This window comes from Carassius carassius, chromosome 9 (assembly GCF_963082965.1).
Source record: "Carassius carassius chromosome 9, fCarCar2.1, whole genome shotgun sequence".
Taxonomy (NCBI): Eukaryota; Metazoa; Chordata; class Actinopteri; order Cypriniformes; family Cyprinidae; genus Carassius; species Carassius carassius.
The window spans coordinates 21,078,667-21,099,262 of NC_081763.1; the positions used below are offsets into that span (position 1 = coordinate 21,078,667).

At 37.6% G+C, this 20,596-nt stretch overlaps 4 protein-coding genes across 7 annotated transcripts in view; 2 read left to right on the forward strand and 2 right to left on the reverse strand.

Moving 5' to 3' along the window:
• Positions 1-4,505, forward strand: part of LOC132149263 (trinucleotide repeat-containing gene 6A protein-like) — a 36,248-nt gene extending 31,743 nt beyond the window's left edge. For all 4 annotated transcript variants that reach the window (XM_059558358.1, XM_059558357.1, XM_059558360.1 and 1 more), the window contains 5 exons: positions 1,333-1,440; positions 1,528-1,737; positions 1,843-1,910; positions 2,364-2,503; positions 4,041-4,505. In XM_059558358.1, the coding sequence (XP_059414341.1) occupies positions 1,333-1,440; positions 1,528-1,737; positions 1,843-1,910; positions 2,364-2,503; positions 4,041-4,395 (881 nt within the window). In that variant the 3' untranslated portion in view covers positions 4,396-4,505. The remainder of the gene's footprint in view (positions 1-1,332; positions 1,441-1,527; positions 1,738-1,842; positions 1,911-2,363; positions 2,504-4,040) is intronic.
• Positions 4,506-9,277: 4,772 nt separating this feature from the next.
• On the reverse strand, positions 9,278-11,174 carry LOC132148608 (acyl carrier protein, mitochondrial-like). The gene is made up of 5 exons (XM_059557309.1): positions 10,952-11,174; positions 10,341-10,463; positions 9,782-9,869; positions 9,569-9,674; positions 9,278-9,468 (listed from the first exon to the last, which is right to left on the reverse strand). Exons 1-4 carry the CDS (start codon positions 11,120-11,122, stop codon positions 9,583-9,585), a joined length of 474 nt encoding a protein of 157 aa, XP_059413292.1. The 5' UTR covers positions 11,123-11,174; the 3' UTR covers positions 9,278-9,468; positions 9,569-9,582.
• Positions 11,175-12,354: 1,180 nt separating this feature from the next.
• Positions 12,355-15,080, forward strand: rpusd1 (RNA pseudouridine synthase domain containing 1). The gene is made up of 6 exons (XM_059557310.1): positions 12,355-12,929; positions 13,029-13,152; positions 13,231-13,333; positions 14,245-14,346; positions 14,432-14,865; positions 14,900-15,080. Exons 1-5 carry the CDS (start codon positions 12,748-12,750, stop codon positions 14,797-14,799), a joined length of 879 nt encoding a protein of 292 aa, XP_059413293.1. The 5' UTR covers positions 12,355-12,747; the 3' UTR covers positions 14,800-14,865; positions 14,900-15,080.
• Positions 15,081-16,003: 923 nt separating this feature from the next.
• Positions 16,004-17,704, reverse strand: LOC132148610 (dynactin subunit 5). The gene is made up of 6 exons (XM_059557312.1): positions 17,578-17,704; positions 17,236-17,304; positions 17,037-17,155; positions 16,837-16,948; positions 16,643-16,745; positions 16,004-16,560 (listed from the first exon to the last, which is right to left on the reverse strand). Exons 1-6 carry the CDS (start codon positions 17,623-17,625, stop codon positions 16,463-16,465), a joined length of 549 nt encoding a protein of 182 aa, XP_059413295.1. The 5' UTR covers positions 17,626-17,704; the 3' UTR covers positions 16,004-16,462.
• Between the last annotated feature and the right edge of the window lie 2,892 nt (positions 17,705-20,596).

Below are 20,596 nucleotides of genomic sequence, written 5' to 3' on the forward strand. Positions count from 1 at the left end.
GTTCAGCAGTTTGGGATCAGTAATTTATTTGTTTGAGTGAAATTATTTCATCAAAATGAAAAGGCATTTACATTTAAAAAACAAATAAATAAATGCAATTCTTTTTAACTGTATTCTGAGTCCTGTAAAAAAAAAAAAAAAAAAAGTTATTTTCACTAAAATATTAAGCAGCTGTTTTTTAATATTGATAAGATTTTTTTTTTTTTATTGTGCAAAAAATCGCCATATAATAGTGATTTCTGAAGAGTCATGTGACTGAAGACTGGAGTAATGACTGCTGAAAATTTAGCTTTGTCGTCAGAGGAAAAAATTACATTTTAAAATAATTAAAATAGACTAGTTGTATTAAATTGTAATTATTTTCACTGTCTATTTTTACTGTATTTTTAATTAAGGGTGTGGGGGTACAATGTGGTTTCATGCATTCAGAGTTGTTTACACTGTTAAACAGTTGGATTCTTATGCTAAGCATGGACAAAGTTTAAAAAAACGTTTTGATGCATGAGAACTTCTGTGCCAAAAATCTTACTTCCGGGTTCGTACAAGTTTCTGAGAGTTTTTTTTTTCAATCCTGGCTCTTCATGACTCTTCATGAGGGTGGAACTCCTTATATGGGCATTTCTTCCGAAAAAGCAGCCACACACCCATCGACCAGAGCAAGAGCGAGATCGTGCCAAACAACAAGCTTCATCCAGCAGCAGCGCTGCACGGGACTTGCTCAGGAAGAATGTCTCCAAAGAAGTGTGCTTTTGATTGAAAGGGAAAGATAACTTTTGTTTAGCTTCCTAAAGAACCCAGTGTTATGTAAAAAGTGGATGCAGTTTGTTTTTCCGGAGCAGCAAACGCAGTTTTAAAAGTGATTGTCGTCAAACGTTTTAGAAATGAGGCCTAGTTCAATGCTGTTTTTGCACATCATTTGATACTGAAAGATGGAGCAGACCCAGCTATAAATGGTCCCATTCATGATTCAGAACTGCAGACAGTAAGTGAAACGGCATCAAATGTCTGTTTTGTTGGCAATCGGCACTCAAATGCTCATCACTTTTTAGCTCAGCCCACGGCGTGCCTCCAGGAACTCTGCTTTTTCCAGAGAGAATCATAAATCTGATAAAACTAAAGACTTGTTGGCGATATGAAGTATGCAGTACTAAACTAAGGTACTTAAGATGAACATGAGATTAGGTGAAACTGTTATGTTCCCTTTAAATAAATGCAGACTCCTTTTAAAAAGAGACTTTTTTCAAAAACATTACACAAATCATTGCTGACCCCAAATGTTTAAACTTGTATATATTAGTGTTTTCATCAATTAATTAATTTTTGTTCTTCCAGGGCCATCCTCATCACTTAACACCACGCTGCCTTCAAATAGTGCCTGGACATCCATTCGTGCCTCCAACCACAATAGTTCCCTCAGCAGTACAGCACAAAGCACTTCAGGTTGGTGGGCAGCTGTTTAGGAATAGCCATGCAGGCCTGTGACCCTCGTGTGCTTCTTTGACCTGACCTTTTTTGTCTTCCCTGTAGCCAGAAACAGTGACTCCAAATGGTCTCCTGGCACAGTCACCAACACCTCTTTGGCTCACGAGCTGTGGAAGGTTCCTCTCCCCTCAAAAGGTATCTCTGCTCCGTCCCGCCCCCCGCCGGGCCTGACTGGCCAGAAACAGCCCTCATCTTGGGACAACAGTTCTCTGAGACTGGCAGGCTGGGGAAGCTCTGACTCCAGATTCAACTCTGGTTAGTCACGGTTATATTCCCTTTCACCCCCATTTAAACTCTATTAATAGTAAATGATGTCGAATTTAAAGAAATGATAACACTTGAAATAATCACTGTCCACAGGTTCCAGCTGGGGTGACAGCAGCTCAGGGAGAACTAATTGGCTTGTTCTCAAAAACCTCACACCTCAGGTAAGACATATGATTTAGAGTACACTGACTCATTTTAGCAGGCCATAGCCTTCACACAGCCTGATTTTTCCAGCATTTTTAGCAGAAAACATTTTTCAAACATTACAAATATTGATATATTGAAATATTGATTTATTTTATATATATATAAGTTTGAAAGAAAAACAAATCTGTTGGGCTTAATGTAAAGTATCAGGCACATAAATACTTTCCTTCCTCTTAGTCTGTAAGCTACATTTTGGGCTCTGGCTTGCATTTTGTTGAATTTAATAACCGTTTTGATATAAATGTAGTTTGATATCATGTAAATTAAATTTCACCATGATTGAGTTAACAATTAATAATGCCCAACTCTCAATAGCTATTAAGTAATTAATGGTTTATTAAAGGAAATGCTCCATGATGTTGTTTTAAATATGAAGATACAGCAGAAGTCATGCCCATGTTTTACAGATTGATGGCTCCACCTTGCGAACTCTGTGCATGCAGCACGGTCCACTGATCACATTCCATCTGAACCTTCCCCATGGCAATGCTGTCGTCTGCTACAGCTCTAAGGACGAGGCAGCAAAAGCCCAGAAGTCACTGCACATGTAAGTTCATCTTTTTTTCTTGTTTTTTTTTTCCTCCAATGTGGATAAAGAACAAAAATGTTACAATGAAAGCTAATAATTAATATGCAGTAGTGGTCGATCGATTTGGTTTTTTGACAGCCGATTCCGATATCTTGGAAAGCATGGTGACCGACATAAAAGCCTATATGCTTTTTAAAAAATTACTATTATTAATATTTAAGAAATTTGAAATCATTTGACAGTGGATTAAAAAATTAATTTGTAAAAGAAACATGCTCATGCTCACAAATATTTAATAAAAATATAATTAAAAAGAAAGTAAAAACTGTAACCAACAGGGCACTCAGTATTCTGGGAAGTTTGTGTGCACTGGGAATCATATTTTTCAAATAAACTCAGGGTAACCCTCATTTTACATACAGCACAAAGTGAAAATAACATGAATATGACGGTGGGAAAATGCATAAAGCGCAGCATAATTTGAAATCATGAGTTTAAAGTTTAAAGCATTCAATTCACACGGACTGACTGACCATCACGCAGAGAACATGTGATCATGTTGGATACACATGCACACTTAACAAGATTTCACAGCTGGATTCGACTAAGTTTGCAAGTTTTGTAAAATGAAATGTTCATTAGTCATTCAAAGATTTATTTATATAAATGCGTATTTGCTTAATGCTGCAACAACGGCAAAGGAGAAAGTATTATAATGTTTGCTTTTCTATTACTAGTAGGCCTAATATAAAAGCAATCATTATAATATTTTCTGTATAGATTAATCCCTTCGTTTAACCATTCTATCTGATTATTAGACAGACTTCTATCCGTGTTAGACAGAACTGTTAACAACGATGACGAACAAGAGAGAGAGTGTGAGCACTGTGTGTGCTCAAGCGCTGCGGCTCTCAGCACAGTCACAATAAAAGTCCCGCCTCAAACTCATCGGCCAAGCAGAAAAACATCTGTCGAGATTTAAAAAATGCCAAATATTGCCTGATATATCTGCTCTTTGGCGCTATATCGGTCGACCACTACTAAGAAGTGTAGGACAATATTAGTGGTCAAAACATGACTAGATCACTTCTGCCTGTAATAACCAGATTTATCAAAAATATTGATTGGTATTTATTTAGAAAATTTTCAGAAAATTCATGTTATACTCTTGTGGTGCACGAGTACTGTTTTGAGGTTTAAATTCCTATATCAAATTTAATGACTTGTCAGTGCATCTCAAAACAATATTTTTCTTCGATTAGGAAATCAGTCTATGCAATTCAGGGTTTCTCAACCTTTTTGACTACGGTTGTCCACAGCAATATTTGAAGGTCCTCCTTTTAATTTGAATGATACACCATTTGACACAGTGATTTTATTTTATCATTTTTTTCATTACAAAAATCTGTTAAATAAATGGTTTATCTGCCTTCTTTCTTTCAATCCAATCCTGAAATAATGTGCAAAGCCATTTCCATAACTCCAGTTCACAAAAATTTGAATGAGGGTGAGGCACCATGCTGATTAAGGTTCTGCTATTCCTCTTTCTCCTCAGGTGTGTATTAGGGAACACTACTATTCTTGCAGAGTTTGCTAGTGAAGAGGAAATTAATCGTTTCTTTGCACAAGGTCAGTCAATGACTGCCTCTCCCAACTGGCAGACGCTGAGCTCTTCTCAGAACCGGATTGGATCCATTGAGGGTTCTAACCCCTTCCCAAACCGCACTGATCCAAATCAATGGAACGGCAGTGGAGACCTGCACGGCTCGTCTCTCTGGGGCATTCCCAATTACTCCACGAGCCTGTGGGGGAGCCCCAGTGGTGGTGAGGGTGGGGGAATCAACAGTCCCTCCCCCATCAGCTCCTTCCTTCCTGTTGACCACCTGACGGGAGGCGGGGAGTCCATGTAGTGCATCTTTCACCTTCTGACTTAAAAACAAAACAAAAAAAACAACTAACATTCAAACCCTTGACCTCAATGTGGAAATAGTTAATCATAATCATATGACCATATATATATATATATATATATATATATATTATATAATATATATTATATATATGAAAAAAATCAAATGGCACTAGTTAGACTTTCTTCACTTACTAAAAGAAAAAAAAATGTGGGGTCACCCTGTGGAAACAAGTTACACTTTTGTTCTGCACATATGTCCACTTTGTTTTAGCCCAAAACATATCAGTTTGAATACTTGAATTATGCAGGCCAATTCTATAATGTGAAAGGATGTATTTACACTTCCAGGTAGTGCTCTTCATACAGAAAAAAAGCTTCGGTTGAGCTCATCTGTTTATCTCATCATGTTTATTTGAATTCCATTTCTTTTTGTTTTGTTTTTATTTGCATTTTGTTTGCTGACAATGTTGGAGTTTGAGCTTTTTTAACTTTGCACTGAATGTGGTTTTTCTCAGTATAATCTGCAATATGGAGGGAGCCGACAGTTCCAGTGTAGTTGTTTACTCAAGGAGGTTCTTAAAGTGTGCGCTCTACTATGCCTTGATGTACGCCTACCTTATTGTGGTATTGTGGAGTTCCAGATCAAGATATAGAAGCTGATTTAGGATTATTTGATGATATTACAGACATAAGTATTGCACCAATATTTTCTTTTTTTTTTTTACTAAAGAATTTAGCTCTGCAGTCTAAAAAAACTGTAGCCACAGCTGTGACTTGCAAACCCGACCTGCAAACCAGGGGGAACAGCACTTTCAAAATAGGCTTTCAATTTTGTTTTGGAGGCATCACATTGTGCCCTCTTGTTTACAAAACTTTTTGAGGGGGAAAGTATGGGGAAAGTATGGTCATTCTTCCTTTTATTTTAAATGAAAAAAAAAAAAAATACAAAAAGTATAAAAAATAAAAAAATAATACAAAATACAAAAAATAAAAAAAAATCTTGAGGATGAAGACGAAGCTTTTTATCTCTGGGAATACTGATCAGTGTTTGGCCATGTCATTGGTTATTTTATCTATTCCTCTTGTCTGCTAAATAACCAGCATGGTTCTCAGGAAATATAGCCAGTTTTCCCCCATAGAAACTCCTTGTAGGAAAATCCAACTTTTAGCACTGAAACTACTTATAGCTCTGTAAGTTTTTCTCTGCCAAATAACTGCTTTAAGCTGGAGACATTCTACATACTGCTTTTCGAATATGCTGTCTTTTTTTATTAATGAGTGGATATGGTTTGCTGAATCACGATCTAGTCCTTCTTCCCTTTTTCCCCACTGAGTGGCTCAATGTTTTTCGCTTTGTGAATGTCAAAGTAACTGTCAAATGTCATAAGAAAAAGCAGAAATCTGTAACTATGCATACTGTAGCCAATGACTCGGCCTACAGAATCGCTTTTTCTTTGTCTGAAGTAATGTTTTATATGTTTCAGTAATTTGCATATACATTGTTTGATTGAGATATATATTTTCCTCATCGCCAGAGCTGGTGTTAAATCTTGTTTGGTTATTTTAACATTGCAAAAGTCGTCCACATTTCATTGCCTTGATTCAAATTGTGTTCGAAGATGCAACAAGTCAAGTGGCTTTTAACTGTTTACAAATAGGAAATGATTGTAATGTGTACAGTTTGGTTGTGTTAATCTGAAGTTCCTTACGATATTAATAAATCAATGTTTTGGCTGCTCATTACCATTTTATTTTATTTTTCTTTTGTTCTCCCCGTTTCCCTCCCCTTTTTCCCCCCTTCCTCAAAGCTGGTTTGTCATTGAAAATGGCTTGCCTCTGTACTTGTGGCCAAGGAAGGCTGGATTAGAGCTGAATGTAATCAACTGCTGGTAGTTTAAATGATGTGCATGGATTTACAGACTCTTTACCTTTTATTGTACTATATTTTAGATGCACAATTTATAAGACGCTTCAAGAGCGGGAGGAAGAGAAAGATGTCAGCATTAGGCTAAGCCATGGACCTTAATATTTAAGATGTTGTTTTTTCTCCCTTTTGTTTTATTCAAGTAGAACTTTTGTGGTGTGTTAACTTATCCATATTTAATGACTCGTTGTACAAAACCCTGAGTATTACCCTCACTTTATGGTTGCGTGCCAGTATTGAACCATTTCAAGTGACTGCTTTACCAAATATACTTCAATCAAAAGATTTGTTTACCTGACCTGGCTTATCTCATTTTGTTTGGTTGACAAATTTGAAGTGGAACATTGGAGAGAAACGACATGACATGAAAGCCGAAAATGAGTTTTTGGAATTGCACTTGGTGTATACATTGAACTAGAAAAGCTTGTACTGTATTTGTGTTCTGGAGGCAGAGTGTAGCTTTTGGAGACTGGACAGCATGGAAGGAGGACTTTACCTTTTGTCTTTTTATTCTTTGTGTACATTGGCTAGACTCTTAAATCGTGTGTTTGTGCCTGCATGCTTGAGTGGTCTGCTCCATTCCTGTGCATCAGAAGCCCAAGTATTCACCTCTTGTTTGGAAGCGTATAACTACACGCATTGCCAATGGTTTTGCCCTGACTTTGTTTACTCCCTCGATGTGGTTCAGTCAATCTTTTGTGCTTTAGTTACATGGTTGAATGCATCCGGAGTACTGTTAGTCCTTTCTGGAAGTGCTTTACCAATGGTTCTGAATGGGTTCTTCCCTGCTGTCTTGGCAAACGTGCTAGTTTCCATATACTTTATGACTTTTTGCTTCGAAAGCTTAGGGAAAGCCATTGGCACCCAGTTTATTTTAATTGTTTATTTTGCTTTCATTTTTTTCCCCCTCCCCTCTTTTCCTCTTAATTTTGTTTTATGTATGTGCAGCTGTTTGGGGTTACATTTTGGTAATTCACTGTCATGCCAAATTATCAAGTTGGGGGAGGAAAGGGATGTTCTTTTGTAAAAGCTGGACACTGTATACGCTTCAAATGTCACTTGCGAAATGTATGTTTTGAGGATATTCATGAGCAATGTACAATCCCCATTTTTATAGCCAGGTTGAACGTAGAGGAAACGAAAAAGTGACTTGGCCTGACATTCTACTTTTGTACTGAAAATGTAATTTCTTTTCTGATTTATCCTGTGAGCAAATATACCCATGTCTTTTAAATGGTTCCTACTGTTGAACAATGTGCTAAGGCAGTTGACTTAAACTGTGAGTATTGCTGTCATGTCATTATAAACCTGAAAAGCTTTAGTAAAACCAGCACAAGAAAACAGATGAACGAGAGTTTAAATCGAAACTTCCACCTTGGGGAAATTCTAAGAGAGTCTATGCAGTGTAGGGTGAGGCTTCCATGTCTTTGTCTTTGCTTACTAAAATCCTGACCGCGGTAGTGGTCGGATATAAAAATACGATTCCTGTAATGTGCCATGATTTAAATTTTCTTTAACTCTTTGTCACGAAAAATTGGCCAGTTGTAGCAAATGGAGGGTTGCATTAACATTTCCTCCTCCACAGCACTCCTCACAGAACGGGCTGTGGAATAGCAAATTCTCAACTCCAACATTTCTTCTAGTGGTCTTTGCTCACATCTAACCTATATGCACACTGCTTTGGTAGACTGTTGGAAAATGAATAGAAATAAACATCAATAAGATAACTTAAATGAGCAGGAAGTTCTTTTCAGCGTCTTCCTGTGGTCATCTTAGAATTTTAACTTGGGGAACTGCACTTTTTGAAGGACAATCCTTATTTGTATTGGTAACAATTGACACAAGGTTTAGTCTAGTAATACATGGTAGATATTCAAATGTGTAGTGATGAATGTTTCCTGTAATGCTGTTTTTCTTCATTTTATTTTTTTTTGTCTTCTCTTTGTTGCTTGGTTTTCAATTTTAGTACCCTTAAGTGCATATGTAACGAGGTAGTTAAGGTAATAGAGTAGTTTTTAGTTCTTTTGTTGGCTGTACTTGTAGACTGATAATAACTGTTTGTAAAGTCCTGATCTTGATATTGGAATACAGAGCTGTATAACTTGGGTACAACCCGCAATAAAGCCTAACAGTGATATTGTGTGCACAGTTTTTTTTTTTCTTTAATATACTTTTACAACAGGTACTATTGGAAAAACACTTTTTGCATCAACAATCTTACTGAAATTGCTGTATTTTAGTAATCCCGCTATTTTTGGTCACTGCAGAATAAATCATGGGTGACATATACTTGCAAATATGGTATTTCCATAATGTCATGATAAACTTTTGTGAGATACCACATGATGGTGCCATTATCTAGTCTAAGCCCAATTAAATATCAAATGACATAATACAACTTTAAAGCTGCAGTGTAATTTCTGTGCACCAAACAAATTTCCTAAACAAACAAAAAAAAAACTCAACATAGGTTTGACTGCTTTTGCATTTATGGAAAACCTAAAAAAAAAATTAAAAATGGAAATACATTTCCAGGCCTGGAAAAGTTTTTTATTATTTGTGTATATTTTTAATCATGCTCTAAATATAGTTAGACAAACTGGTACACAACTCAGTCTAAATTGTTATATATATATATATATATAGTGAATCGGTCTGAATATTGGAATCATCTTGGAAACATGATAATAAAATTTTGTGAAATCTGCCTCAGTAAGCACAAAGAGGTGGTAAAAGTGCCACAAATTTTTAAATCCTCCTATGAGTCACTTAAAATTATGCATTTTTAAACTGGTGAAAGGATGCAGTATTCTGATGAACATTTTGCACAGCATCTTTTAAGCTCTTGCAGACATTTATAAAGGGGCACTGACCTTGAATTTAAGTTGCAGTAACACTACCCATCCACTAGAGGGATTACAAAGAGGCTTCACTTGGTGCATGACAAATTCAAGAATTACAATTTAGTCATGGCTTTATTTGCAGCTCAAGTTACAATGAGTTTATAGTTCCATTTTTATTAAATACAACAGTACATGACAAGGTAGCTGACTCCACAAGCAGGAGACAGAAGAAAATGATTTGACAGAAACTGGACACTGTGTGGATGCAGCCAAACATTCATATTAATTCAGAGACAATTCATACCTGAAACGAAACAAAAAAAAATCTGATCATGAGATTAAGAGAAAATGACCAAGCATGAACTGGTTCCCTACAATCTAAGTATTCATTTAAAAGGACTCACCATATGACTTGCTTCTATTCATACACATCTTTTTTATCTGCGATGTACTGTACGATCTCCGCAGGAGTCATAAGCTTCTCAGCCTCTGCGTCTGGTATCTCAAATCCTGCAGATGGAACAATGTGTCTGAGTACCACTATTCGAATAAAATGTTAAAAAGGTATTTGACACGTGTGAAATGCTTTAATGGTTCAGGAACAAACCCATACTAACCAAACTCATCTTCCATAGCCATTATAATCTCCACCTGGTCCAAGCTGTCCAGCCCCAGATCTTTCATGAAGTGAGACGATGTTTGCAGCTTGAGGAGGGGAAAAGTATCAGAGATTGATGCTAGGAATATGCAAAATATCTCAATGTAAAAAAAAAGCAGCTTGTCTTACTACAAGAACTACATTAACTATGAATGAAGAAAATTATTTCTAAAGCATATTAATCGATCGTAATGTTGACTGCTTACTACATTATGAAAATCAAAAGTTAATATTTTTGAATGGACCTGAACCAATAATGAACAGTTGTATATTTATCAAGGTTAACAAAAATTAACTAAATCTAATGCTTATTGTTAATGCATTAACTAATGGGAACTTGAAGTAAAGTTGTTACACTAAATGAAATGCATTGAAATATGGTAGGTAAGTAGGTATGCAGTTTCCAGTTAACACAGAAATCGCATATCACTGTCCTTCGAATTTCAGTATTTTGGAGACTAGAATATATACACACAACAACCTATGTAATATTACAGTAAGTATGAAGTATCTCTCACCTTCTCTGGACTGATCTTGTCATACAGTTTAAGGACGTACATGACACGCTCTTCAATGTTCCCTAAAGTAAGGGGAGGAAGATCCCCGTAATGCCGACACAGATGAACAGAGGGACCTGAAATCTAGAGACATTCAAACATTTACATTCATTCACTTTGCAGATGAGGAACATAAGCAATTTTTTCACAGAACCAATAACACTCCATGTGCACAACACCACGTTCTATCAGCCTCCAACATCATCTGTATTTCACATAAGAAATGAAATCACACATGCAGGTTTGGAATGAACGTTGACAAAATGTTCATTTTTGAAGTGAACAACCGCTTTAATAACAGCTCCAATGAAAGAAGCAAGGAGACGAAAGTAGCAGCTGTAAGGATGCACACAGTCAGAGTATGTATAAACTCTTGGTGTTTTATTACGTTAACTGACCAGCTATTTAAAGCCTTGCAGGTCACAGCTGGAAAAGAGTAGTAACTAATGTGGGTTGAAGTATGTTGTGAATTCAATGCACGCTACTTAAACTTTGTATGGCTGCCAACTGTCATGCACGGAAAGACACAGGTAGGTCAGTGAGTGTAGGCCACAGAGACAAACATCCCTCACCCGCACTAGTTCAGTCCACCTCGTCCGCTGGCTGCACGGAGTGACACCGAGCGCTCGCTGCTTTGACACGAGAGGTGCGCAAGCGTATCTTGTGAACGCATTGCCATGATTTAACCTTGCAGTGGAGCGGGCGAAGGAGCGCATGCAGTACGCGAGCGCACGGGACGCCATATCTGTGAATTTCTATCCCACAATTCTTCTCCTTCTTCTTCTTGTGTGATTTGCGGTAGTTTACACGCTTCAAAGGCGTATTGCTGCCCTCCTCAGTTAATCTGAAGAACTCCATCTCGTTGATTAAATCCTCAAATAAAGAGCAGTGTGGAGTAAAAAACTTATAACAACCTTTGTTGGTTAAATTCATTTTAAATAAGTCAATTTTTAAATAATTTTCAAAGTTTTAAAATTGCTTGTTTTATTTGTGTTATTATTTCTCTTCATGATTATTTTACTTTCTTTTATGTAAAACAGATCAGAAAACATGCGGTTTCCTGCAGCATGAATAATTACTGCATGCTTCACTGTTTCTAATTCTCCACACAAACATCTGCCGTCTAGATACCTGCCAACCCTTGCCAGCCCATAATTCAGTGCACGATGCCCCAGTCTAGTGATTACCACACTATCCCACCTCTCTAATTTTGTAAATGATGTGTGCATTAATGTAGACTGAATTGAAAAATAATGTCTGCCTTTATTTCCTTCATCCCGTTCTTTCTGCTATTTTTTTTTTTTGTTTGTTTGTTTTGTTTTGTTTTTTGTTTGCTGTAAAATACTCTTGCACTCAACTCTTCCATACATTACTTTCAAATCAACTTCACTCTTGTGTGTAGCTTTTTTGCCATCTCATCAGCCTCTCTTCATTCCCCTGAATCCCTACAAGTGCTGGATCCCACATGAATCCCACTATATTTCCCACTTTTATCACCCGATTTAGTGCAACCAGAATTTGAATGATTAAATCTCGTGTGGCCTTACTCTTCCTGCCATTAGTGCTGCAGTGGAATCTGAACACAAAACATTTCTTCCAGGACTTTGTCCGTCTACCCACCCATTGGCCCACAAAATTGCTACAAATTTCGTAAAAAGGCTATCTTTTTTAATACATAACTGAGGGATACTTATCCCTATTGCTGCTTTTCCATCGAGTAGATTCATAGAGCCATCAGTAGGCTATATATCTGCACACAGCCTGACCAATTTCATTTGAATGTTCACAAACTGAATGAATCCAATTCATTGAAAATAATTATATTTCACGATTCGGAATTATTATTAACTACGTTATATTTAACTGATAGCTTTGGATTACATCATAATGCCATTTAAATGATGGAATACCCTGTATGCGCATTATTTGAAACAATGAGGCTTTTATTTTGAAACTATCATGTCTGCCAGTTACGCATGGATCTCACAGAAATCAATCTATCGAAGTAAATTTATTTAATCTACGCAGTAAGCTAGAAAGCAGAAAAGCAGTCAGAGTGATCGATTTTTTGCACGACCACTGACTAAAGCGTGTGCGATCTAAAGCTTCCTCTGAAGGAGAAGGTTTGCTCTGCGCAGAGGACTAATAAACAGAAGACTGCACGTAAATAATCCACAGTCAGCATGCTGCACAACAACAGTTCAAGCTGAGTCAATAACAATGCAACGAGGCAAACTGCGTGTGCTTACTGTGCCTTTATTAGTCATTATATGTTATTTAAATTTGTAACAAATATTGTCACAAAACGTCTTGATGCACCACACAGAAGAAGAATAACACTGTACTCGCTTTGAACGAGAAGGGAAGCATGGAGCCTGCGAGCCTGGAGAACATGTGTGTTTTGTACCACAGTGCAAACTATATAGTTGTCAACAAACACTGGGATATCCGTATCGACAGCAAAATGTGGTATGAGAAACAGACTGTCCAGAGTCAGCTGAAGCATCGCTTCCCAGAGCTGGCAGATCCTGGCACCTATTACGGCTTCAGGTTTTCTGTTACTTTGCTATGTGTCGAGACGAGCAATTATTTAAAGAAGCACATGTATCTTATCAGTATTTAAATCGTATGTATTCTGATATTCTGCAGGTTTTGTCATCAACTGGATTTCTCTACCAGTGGTGCTTTGTGTGTAGCACTGAACAAGGCAGCAGCAGGCCAGGCGTACCGCTGTTTTAAAGACAGACTTGTGACCAAAGCTTATCTCGCTCTGGTACTGTAATATTCAGACGTTCATTGGGTGTATAGAAGGGTTTCCATTATAATATATGGCTTTTTATTTCCTGTGCAGGTCCGTGACATTGTGCCAGAGGAGAAAATGACCCTGGACTTTGCGATCGGCAAGAACACAACCGAAGGGAAGACCCATATGATGTGTACTGAAGGAACAGACGGTCAGAATCTCTTTTGATCCAAATTAAACACAACAATTAAATGCATTTTGCTTTACATTTACTCACCCTAAGGCTATCACAATGTAGGTGAGTTTGTTTCTTCATCAGAAATTTTGCATCACATCATTTACTCAACAATGGATCCTCTGCAGTGAATGGGTGCTGTCAGAATGAGAGTCCAAACAGATGATAAAATCACATAATCCACAAGTAATCCACACAACTCCAGTCCATAAATGAATGTCTTGTAAAGTGAAAAGCTGTGTGTTTGTAAGCAACAGATCAATCAAGGCGGCTTAGCTTTAAACAATTGCTTCTAGTTAAAATATGTCCATAATCTGTAATAATGCTTCCTTCAGTAGAAAAAAATAATTTCCTGTTCTCCTTTCACATCAATAATCCACTGACATCTTTGTTTAAAACTGTTCGGGACTATTTTTGGATGTAAACGATGTTTGTTCTTTGTATATTTCTCTCCTGATTCAGAAGTTCTTTTTTCTCTCTCTCTCTGAAAAAAGCAACATTATGGCTACATGACTGAAATTTGAGCTGGAAGATTAACATTTCTTTATCATAGATTTGTTTCTTACAAACACACAGCTTTTCATTTCATAAGATGTTAATTGATGGACTTTGAGGACTCTCATTCTGATGGCACCCATTTGTGGCAGAGGATCCACTGGTGAGCAAGTGATATAATCATATAATGATTTAATAGTGATATAATATAATATAAAGCTATTATATTATAATATTACATTATAATTGATCTGATTCTGTTCCCGAGGAACAAACAAACTCATCTACATCTTTGATAGCCTAAGTGTGAGCACATTTACATTTTAGGATGAACTTTTCCTTTAAACTAATAGAATTGCATCCATGCACCAATTTCATATTATGTGTTGTAGGTTGTGAGAATCCTAAGAGCTGTCAAACAAAGCTGACAGTTTTAGAGTATGGCGAATATGACGGAGATCCAGTGACAAAAGTGCTTCTAGAGCCTCTGACAGGTACAGCATCATCAAAAATACAGACAAAATATAGATGAAACATACTGTCAATTGGAAAAAGGTCTAAGTATCACTAACCCTGTAGGACGGACGCACCAGCTCCGAGTTCACTGCAGAGCTGTTGGTCACCCCATAGTGGGAGACTACACTTACAGTCTACGCACAGACAGTGCTCCGTATCGCATGATGCTGCATGCCTACTTCTTGCACATCCCACTAGAAAATGAACCCATCCATGTCACAGCCCCAGATCCCTTTGTACCCACCTTCGACTCTAAATGGGCACCACAGAGATGTGTGAATGTCCTGGAGGACTTGCTGAAGAATATTTTGACAAAATCACAACCTGAAATCCAAGAAGAGCTACAGCCAGTGCACAGGAGCCCCCCAGAGGAGAATGAGGAGCAACAGGCACAGTGTCAGCAGTGGTTATGTGAGTGGAATCTGGACTGAGTGAGCCTTATGCTGTTTTACCAGTTCAGTACTGAAGCTTTACTGCAGTGTCCCCAGCTCTGTAGAGTACTCTTTTCTTTAAAAGGTAGACAGTGGCCAGCGCCCTTCAAGAACAGTAAGAAATGAAGGCATGAAGAGATTTTGAACAAATTGGCTGATCTGTGTATGAGGAAGAGCACTGCGTGCCAGTGTGCATTATAGAGACCCCATGCTTATGTCAATTTACATTACCATTTAAAAGTTTGGGGCCAGTTAGCTTTACCTTTTTTTTTTTTTTTTTTTTTAAGAAAGAGATTTGCTCACCAAACCTGCATATATATAATCCAAAATACAGTAAAAACAGTAATATTGTGAAATATATTTCCATTTTAATATTTAAAATGTAATTTATTTCTGAATAAAATGATTTCTTTTAAAAATCTTATTGACCCTGAATATTTGAACAGTATCATACATAATTTGAACAAAAAAATATAGAAAGAAAAGCGAGAACATGCAAATTTTCTATATGTACGAGTGGTATTGTTTATTGTTTGAATGTGCCGCCGTATGGTTTTAGCATTTGTGCTTTAAAAAGAAATAGTGATTAAAAAAAATCTGACATTTTATGTTTATTTTTGTGTTTTTATTAGTTTTGCGTTGCGTTCTAGAAGAGACCAAAGCTCACCGTTTTCCCCACTACACAAACGGGCAAGTTACAGTATACATAGATGAAAGGTCTTAATTCTTGTACTTAAATTGTGTGAAGTATGTTTCTAGAAATCCATTGCTTCAGATAGACTGAACAATCCCTACCTCAAAAACTGAAAATGTAGCTGTATTTTTTTGCATGTCATCCTGTTCCTTGCACTGTTAGATAATATTTCTAAGACTAGTTTGATTTACCATTGTTCAGCAAACATTCACAGGCAAAATCCAAAAAGGATTTTATATAGGAATTCACATGATCAAGATCACCAGATTCACCACTTTGACCAACAGAAAGCTGCTTGATTTGAAAATGACATTTGTGTGAGCTGTGCTTCAAACATTGCTACACCAATGACAGTGAACAATGGTTCTCTTAATTAAATATTGTTTTTTTTGTCAACCAAAATTTCACTAATGTGACTGCACCTTACAAAAGGAGTGTGTTGTTTGGTAAAAGGCCCCAAAACATGCTGTGGTCATTTCAAATAAGTCAGTACAGACATTTAAAACAAAACATGCTGTGGTCATTTCAAATAAGTCAGTACAGACATTTAAAAAAGCATTTATTATCTGTAATCTGTATCTGTAATCTGTCTTTACAAACAGAAAATGTTTAGTGTTGCAGAAATGGCAAAGTTGAATAAATAAAGGCCCTTCAGTCTAACAGTAAAACACTGTCATGATATTTTTCCAGCCCCGCCAACAGGACTGCAATGTACAGTTACATTATATGAGATGCATCAACAGAAATCTAAAAACACTGACATGACAACAAGGAGAGATTATGGTGTTTTGCATACAAACCACATATTTTATAGTTTCATATACTATGTATAGCGAGAGACTTTTACTGCAAGTGAATACAACTGTGAACAAAACTTATAGTGGCATTTCTTTGTTGTTTGAGATTTGCATCTGTAACTTAGATACGAGAGATGGTTGGGGAATATAAGTCCATAATCAAAGTCCAGTCCTAGATCTGGCTAAGAGGGAGGAATTTCTGGTAGTAACTCTTGGTAACGTCGATCATCAGTTCCTGCGTACATTCAGGGAGCTCTCCTGAAAACAAACCTGAAATACAGAATAAAAAAGCTTAGCCTATATTTACATTTACCAAGAAATAAATCAAGTAAATGTATCTGAAGGTAGCCACCTGGACAGCCCGAGAATACAGTAAATGGAGGAACCACTGTCTCTGGGGGAAGGACAGTATTATCCAGTATCTTACAGCAGTCCTTCAACACACAGCGCCGACCCTAAAAAAAAAAACATCGCAGTTAAGCACCATCAGGTAAAATGTTACACCCACAAATCAAATGGGATGTTACAAATGAGGGAGCTACTTGCAATCACACAGTTCTTGCCAATGTGGACGTATGATCCTATCTGTGCAGCGTTGACCACACAGTCCTCCTCTATGAACACATGATCCCCAATATGCAAGGGGAAGAAAGCCACGCTGGTGTACACAGAACAAGAACAAAGGTAAGCAAGTTAAATCGTACAAACTGTTTCAGCAAGAATACAGGTGTTTTACATGAAATCACCCTTTGCTGAATTTCTTGAACGGAGGTCTGATCACACTGCGACTTTTAATGACACAGTGGCGCCCAACTCTGACATTAGCGAGATCTCCTCTGATGATACAGTCATTCATCACGATAGTCTGAAAAACAGCCCATTTCACACAGTTAACACACAGCTGTGGAAAATAACAAGACGAAATAAATGAGAGAAAAATCTCACTTTTCCATTGAGAACAATGTTCTGACTGCCGCAGAGAACCGATTGTCTGCTGACTTTGTTGCCTGATGCCTAGTGAGATCAAATGTGCAAGTTACCATCACATGACGGTTCAAAGAACACCATGTGCAAATAATACAGACGTTTACTAAGTACTAAGTTACTAAGCTTTATTACTAAGTTATTGCAAACTAACACTTTTGTGCTGAAGAGTCATCTATGTTTATAATACAATACACATTCGGGTTGCAGAGAAGTAACGTTAGCAGTTTGGTCAGATCATTCAGAATGTATTCTTTGCAAGCGCTCGATTGAGTTGCCATATGATCGATTTTACTAACGTACCGTCTCGATGTATTCAGCCTTGTTGTATAATATTTCACTCAGCTCCATCTCTGCACAATTTTATTGTTTTGCTGGCGAACTACTTCAGTTGACCAGCAACTGTCAATCGCTCCCTCGCTATTTCCGCTTCCGGTTAGCACCAAGCCATGCCTTGTAAAAACACAGCATAAGATGTCAAGCAAAAAATAAAAATAAATAAATAAAAATAATCAGAAATATTCAAATGCAAGTCTCCGTCTATTTACAAGTTCAGTTTAATTATATTTTTTTAGTTGAATATATATTATAGGTTATTATATGTTATAGGTGTTTCGTTTGACTATTTTTGAATGTAATATTTTTTTTTTCCTGCGTGACGTCAGGCTTTTTTTTTTACATATAGCCTGCCAAACCCTCTTTAACCGCATGATGGTGCAGTATCCTTTCACAGTTTTAACCCCCGCTGTCCCCAGTGTCCCGCAGGACGGATGAGGTATTATTTTGAAACGTGCCTCATTAATCCACGGAGCTCTGCACAATGTTGATGAGCTTTTATCCGCCTGTAAAAACTTAATCAAAATAATGTAAAAGTTTGCTATGCAAAAGTTAGTGTAGTATGCACTGAAAATACCCTAAAAACTAAAAGGATGCGTCATAAATTCTGAAAGTCAAGACATTTTGGCAAGTATGGTGTCCCATACTCAGAATCAGTGCTCTGCATTTAACCCATCCAAGTGCACACACACAGCAGTGAGAAGTAAACACACCATGAACACACCCCCAGAGCAGTGGGCAGCTATATATCAACGCCCAGGAGCAACTGGGAGCAATGAGTATTGAGTACATAGCCATGGGTATTGAGGGTGGAAGAGAGCGCTGTTCATTCACTCCCTCCCACCTATAACTCCTGCCAGCACCAAGACTCGAACCTGTGATCTTTGGGTAACTAGTCCAAGTCTCTAACCACTAGGCCACAGCTAATCAATTTAGCTTGCATTATAAACCAATTATTCCAATTCTAATGAAAAAAATAATAATTTAAATTTCCAGTGGTTGTCTTTCATCACATTATCCACCTTTTTCTTCCCGTAAAAATGGGCACAGCCATTTGTAAATTCTATGGGTCTTCCGGTCTCGTCCACATCCAGCTACCATTTTATTTGAACGTGTTGTGTTAATTACGAACACACTGGTTTATAATGCAAACAGGTTTACCGTTCACTGCATGTTGTTATTCTTCTCATTGTTTCCATATACATGAATGTAGCAGGTGATACCAAGGCCATAAAGTTGTGAATCAAGGGGGTGTGGTTAGCCAAGTATAAATATCAGGGGTAGGAACGAAAATAGTAGGTGCATTTGTTTCTGGCCGGCGGAAATAAATCAACACTCGTGGTGTTCGTATGCGAGAGGTTCGCATGTGGATTGTTTGGATCTTGGAGACAGGTATGAGTTGATTTGAAGTATTAAATAGTTTTAACATGGGATGATTGTTTTAATATAATAATAAATGTGTTTTGATGTTTGTATTTTCAGCTCTACGGAGCCCATTTGTTGCTCTTGTTGTATTTGATTTTTTGGCTTGTTTGTTTTTGTTTTTCTTGGGTATATTGTCTAGTCCACCCGAGCGCTTGAGCTGGTAATCGGGCCCAAAAGAAATGGGAAAGGCCTTTGGGGTGGACTAGTTTTCTTTTATTTTTTTGGGGGGTGTTAACAAGAGCAACATTGGGTTGTTGTGCTTCTACAGCAGACGAGTTCCAGGGTCATGTCGTTGGAAGGAGCTGTAGGAGGCACCATGGATCCTGAACAACATGCACAAAGACTTGATTCACCAACTGCTCCATCTGGGCCTTCAAGCAGTAGTGTGGATAGTGTGGGTTCAGCTGCGATTGAAGTGGAGGGAGGGAGACAAGTGGTGTTTATTCAACAAACTGAGAAGGTACCCAAGTTTTCAGGAAATTTGGATAGGTCTGATTCTCTTACCATAGAAGAATGGATTGAATTGGTAGAGATCCATATTCAAACAAAACCTACTGAGAAAGAAAAAGCTCTGTGGGTATACAATCATTTAGAGGGTACTGCTCGAATAGAGATAAAATATCTCCCAAGGGTGGAAAAAGAGTGTGTGGATGATATATTCAGAGTGTTACGAGAAATTTATGGGTGTTTACATTCTCATATTTCCTTGCAGCGTTGTTTTTTTAATCGTAAACAACAAGAGGGAGAGTCTCTTTTAGATTACTCCCACGCATTGATGACTTTAAAGGTGCCATCTGTCATATCTGGCAAAAAAATCAAGTTATACTCCACATTCCATACCAGATGGGGGCAGTATGCCTCAATAAAGTGAATTGGTCTACTCTAGAGTAACAAACGAGAAACAGCATAGTCTCAATGCTCCGCCCCTACCTTCACAACAACACTAGAGCATAGCCGAAGCCTATAAGACAGCGGTTCTCAATTGCAGACCTCGCGCCCCACTGCTCTGCACATTTTGAACGTTTCTCTTAGAGCTTCAGACATTTGTTCTATTCGAACATAAGTGCCCTGCGAAGTGGACATCACAGGATATTCAGCCATGATTCCAGTTCGAAGTGAACGTAGCTATATGTTCCAATCAAAGTGCATTGAAGTGTGCAAGACGTGAATTTAAATTGTATTGATTTACAGAGGTATATGATGTCACAGTTGTCCATGTTTAAAGACGCTGCACAGCACAAATCAGTGAATGAATGTTTCGATGTGAGGTAAACTTCGACAGATTTCCCCTGCTCAGAGAGTAGGGAGCAATGCACCTTTGAAAAACAGTTCATGCACGGAGTTCATTTCTAACGAGCTGATTATCTGAATCGGGTGTGTTAACAAAGAGAAACGTGCAAAATATGCAGAGCAGTGGGGCGCGAGGACTGGAATTGAGAACCGCTGCTATAAGTGGACGTTTTGCCTCCAGAGGAACGTTGGGTGATGTCAAGTGATTTTGAAACATAACATCTTCAAGCTACTCCCCTTCACCTTTACCAGTGAATATGTTCATATTTGT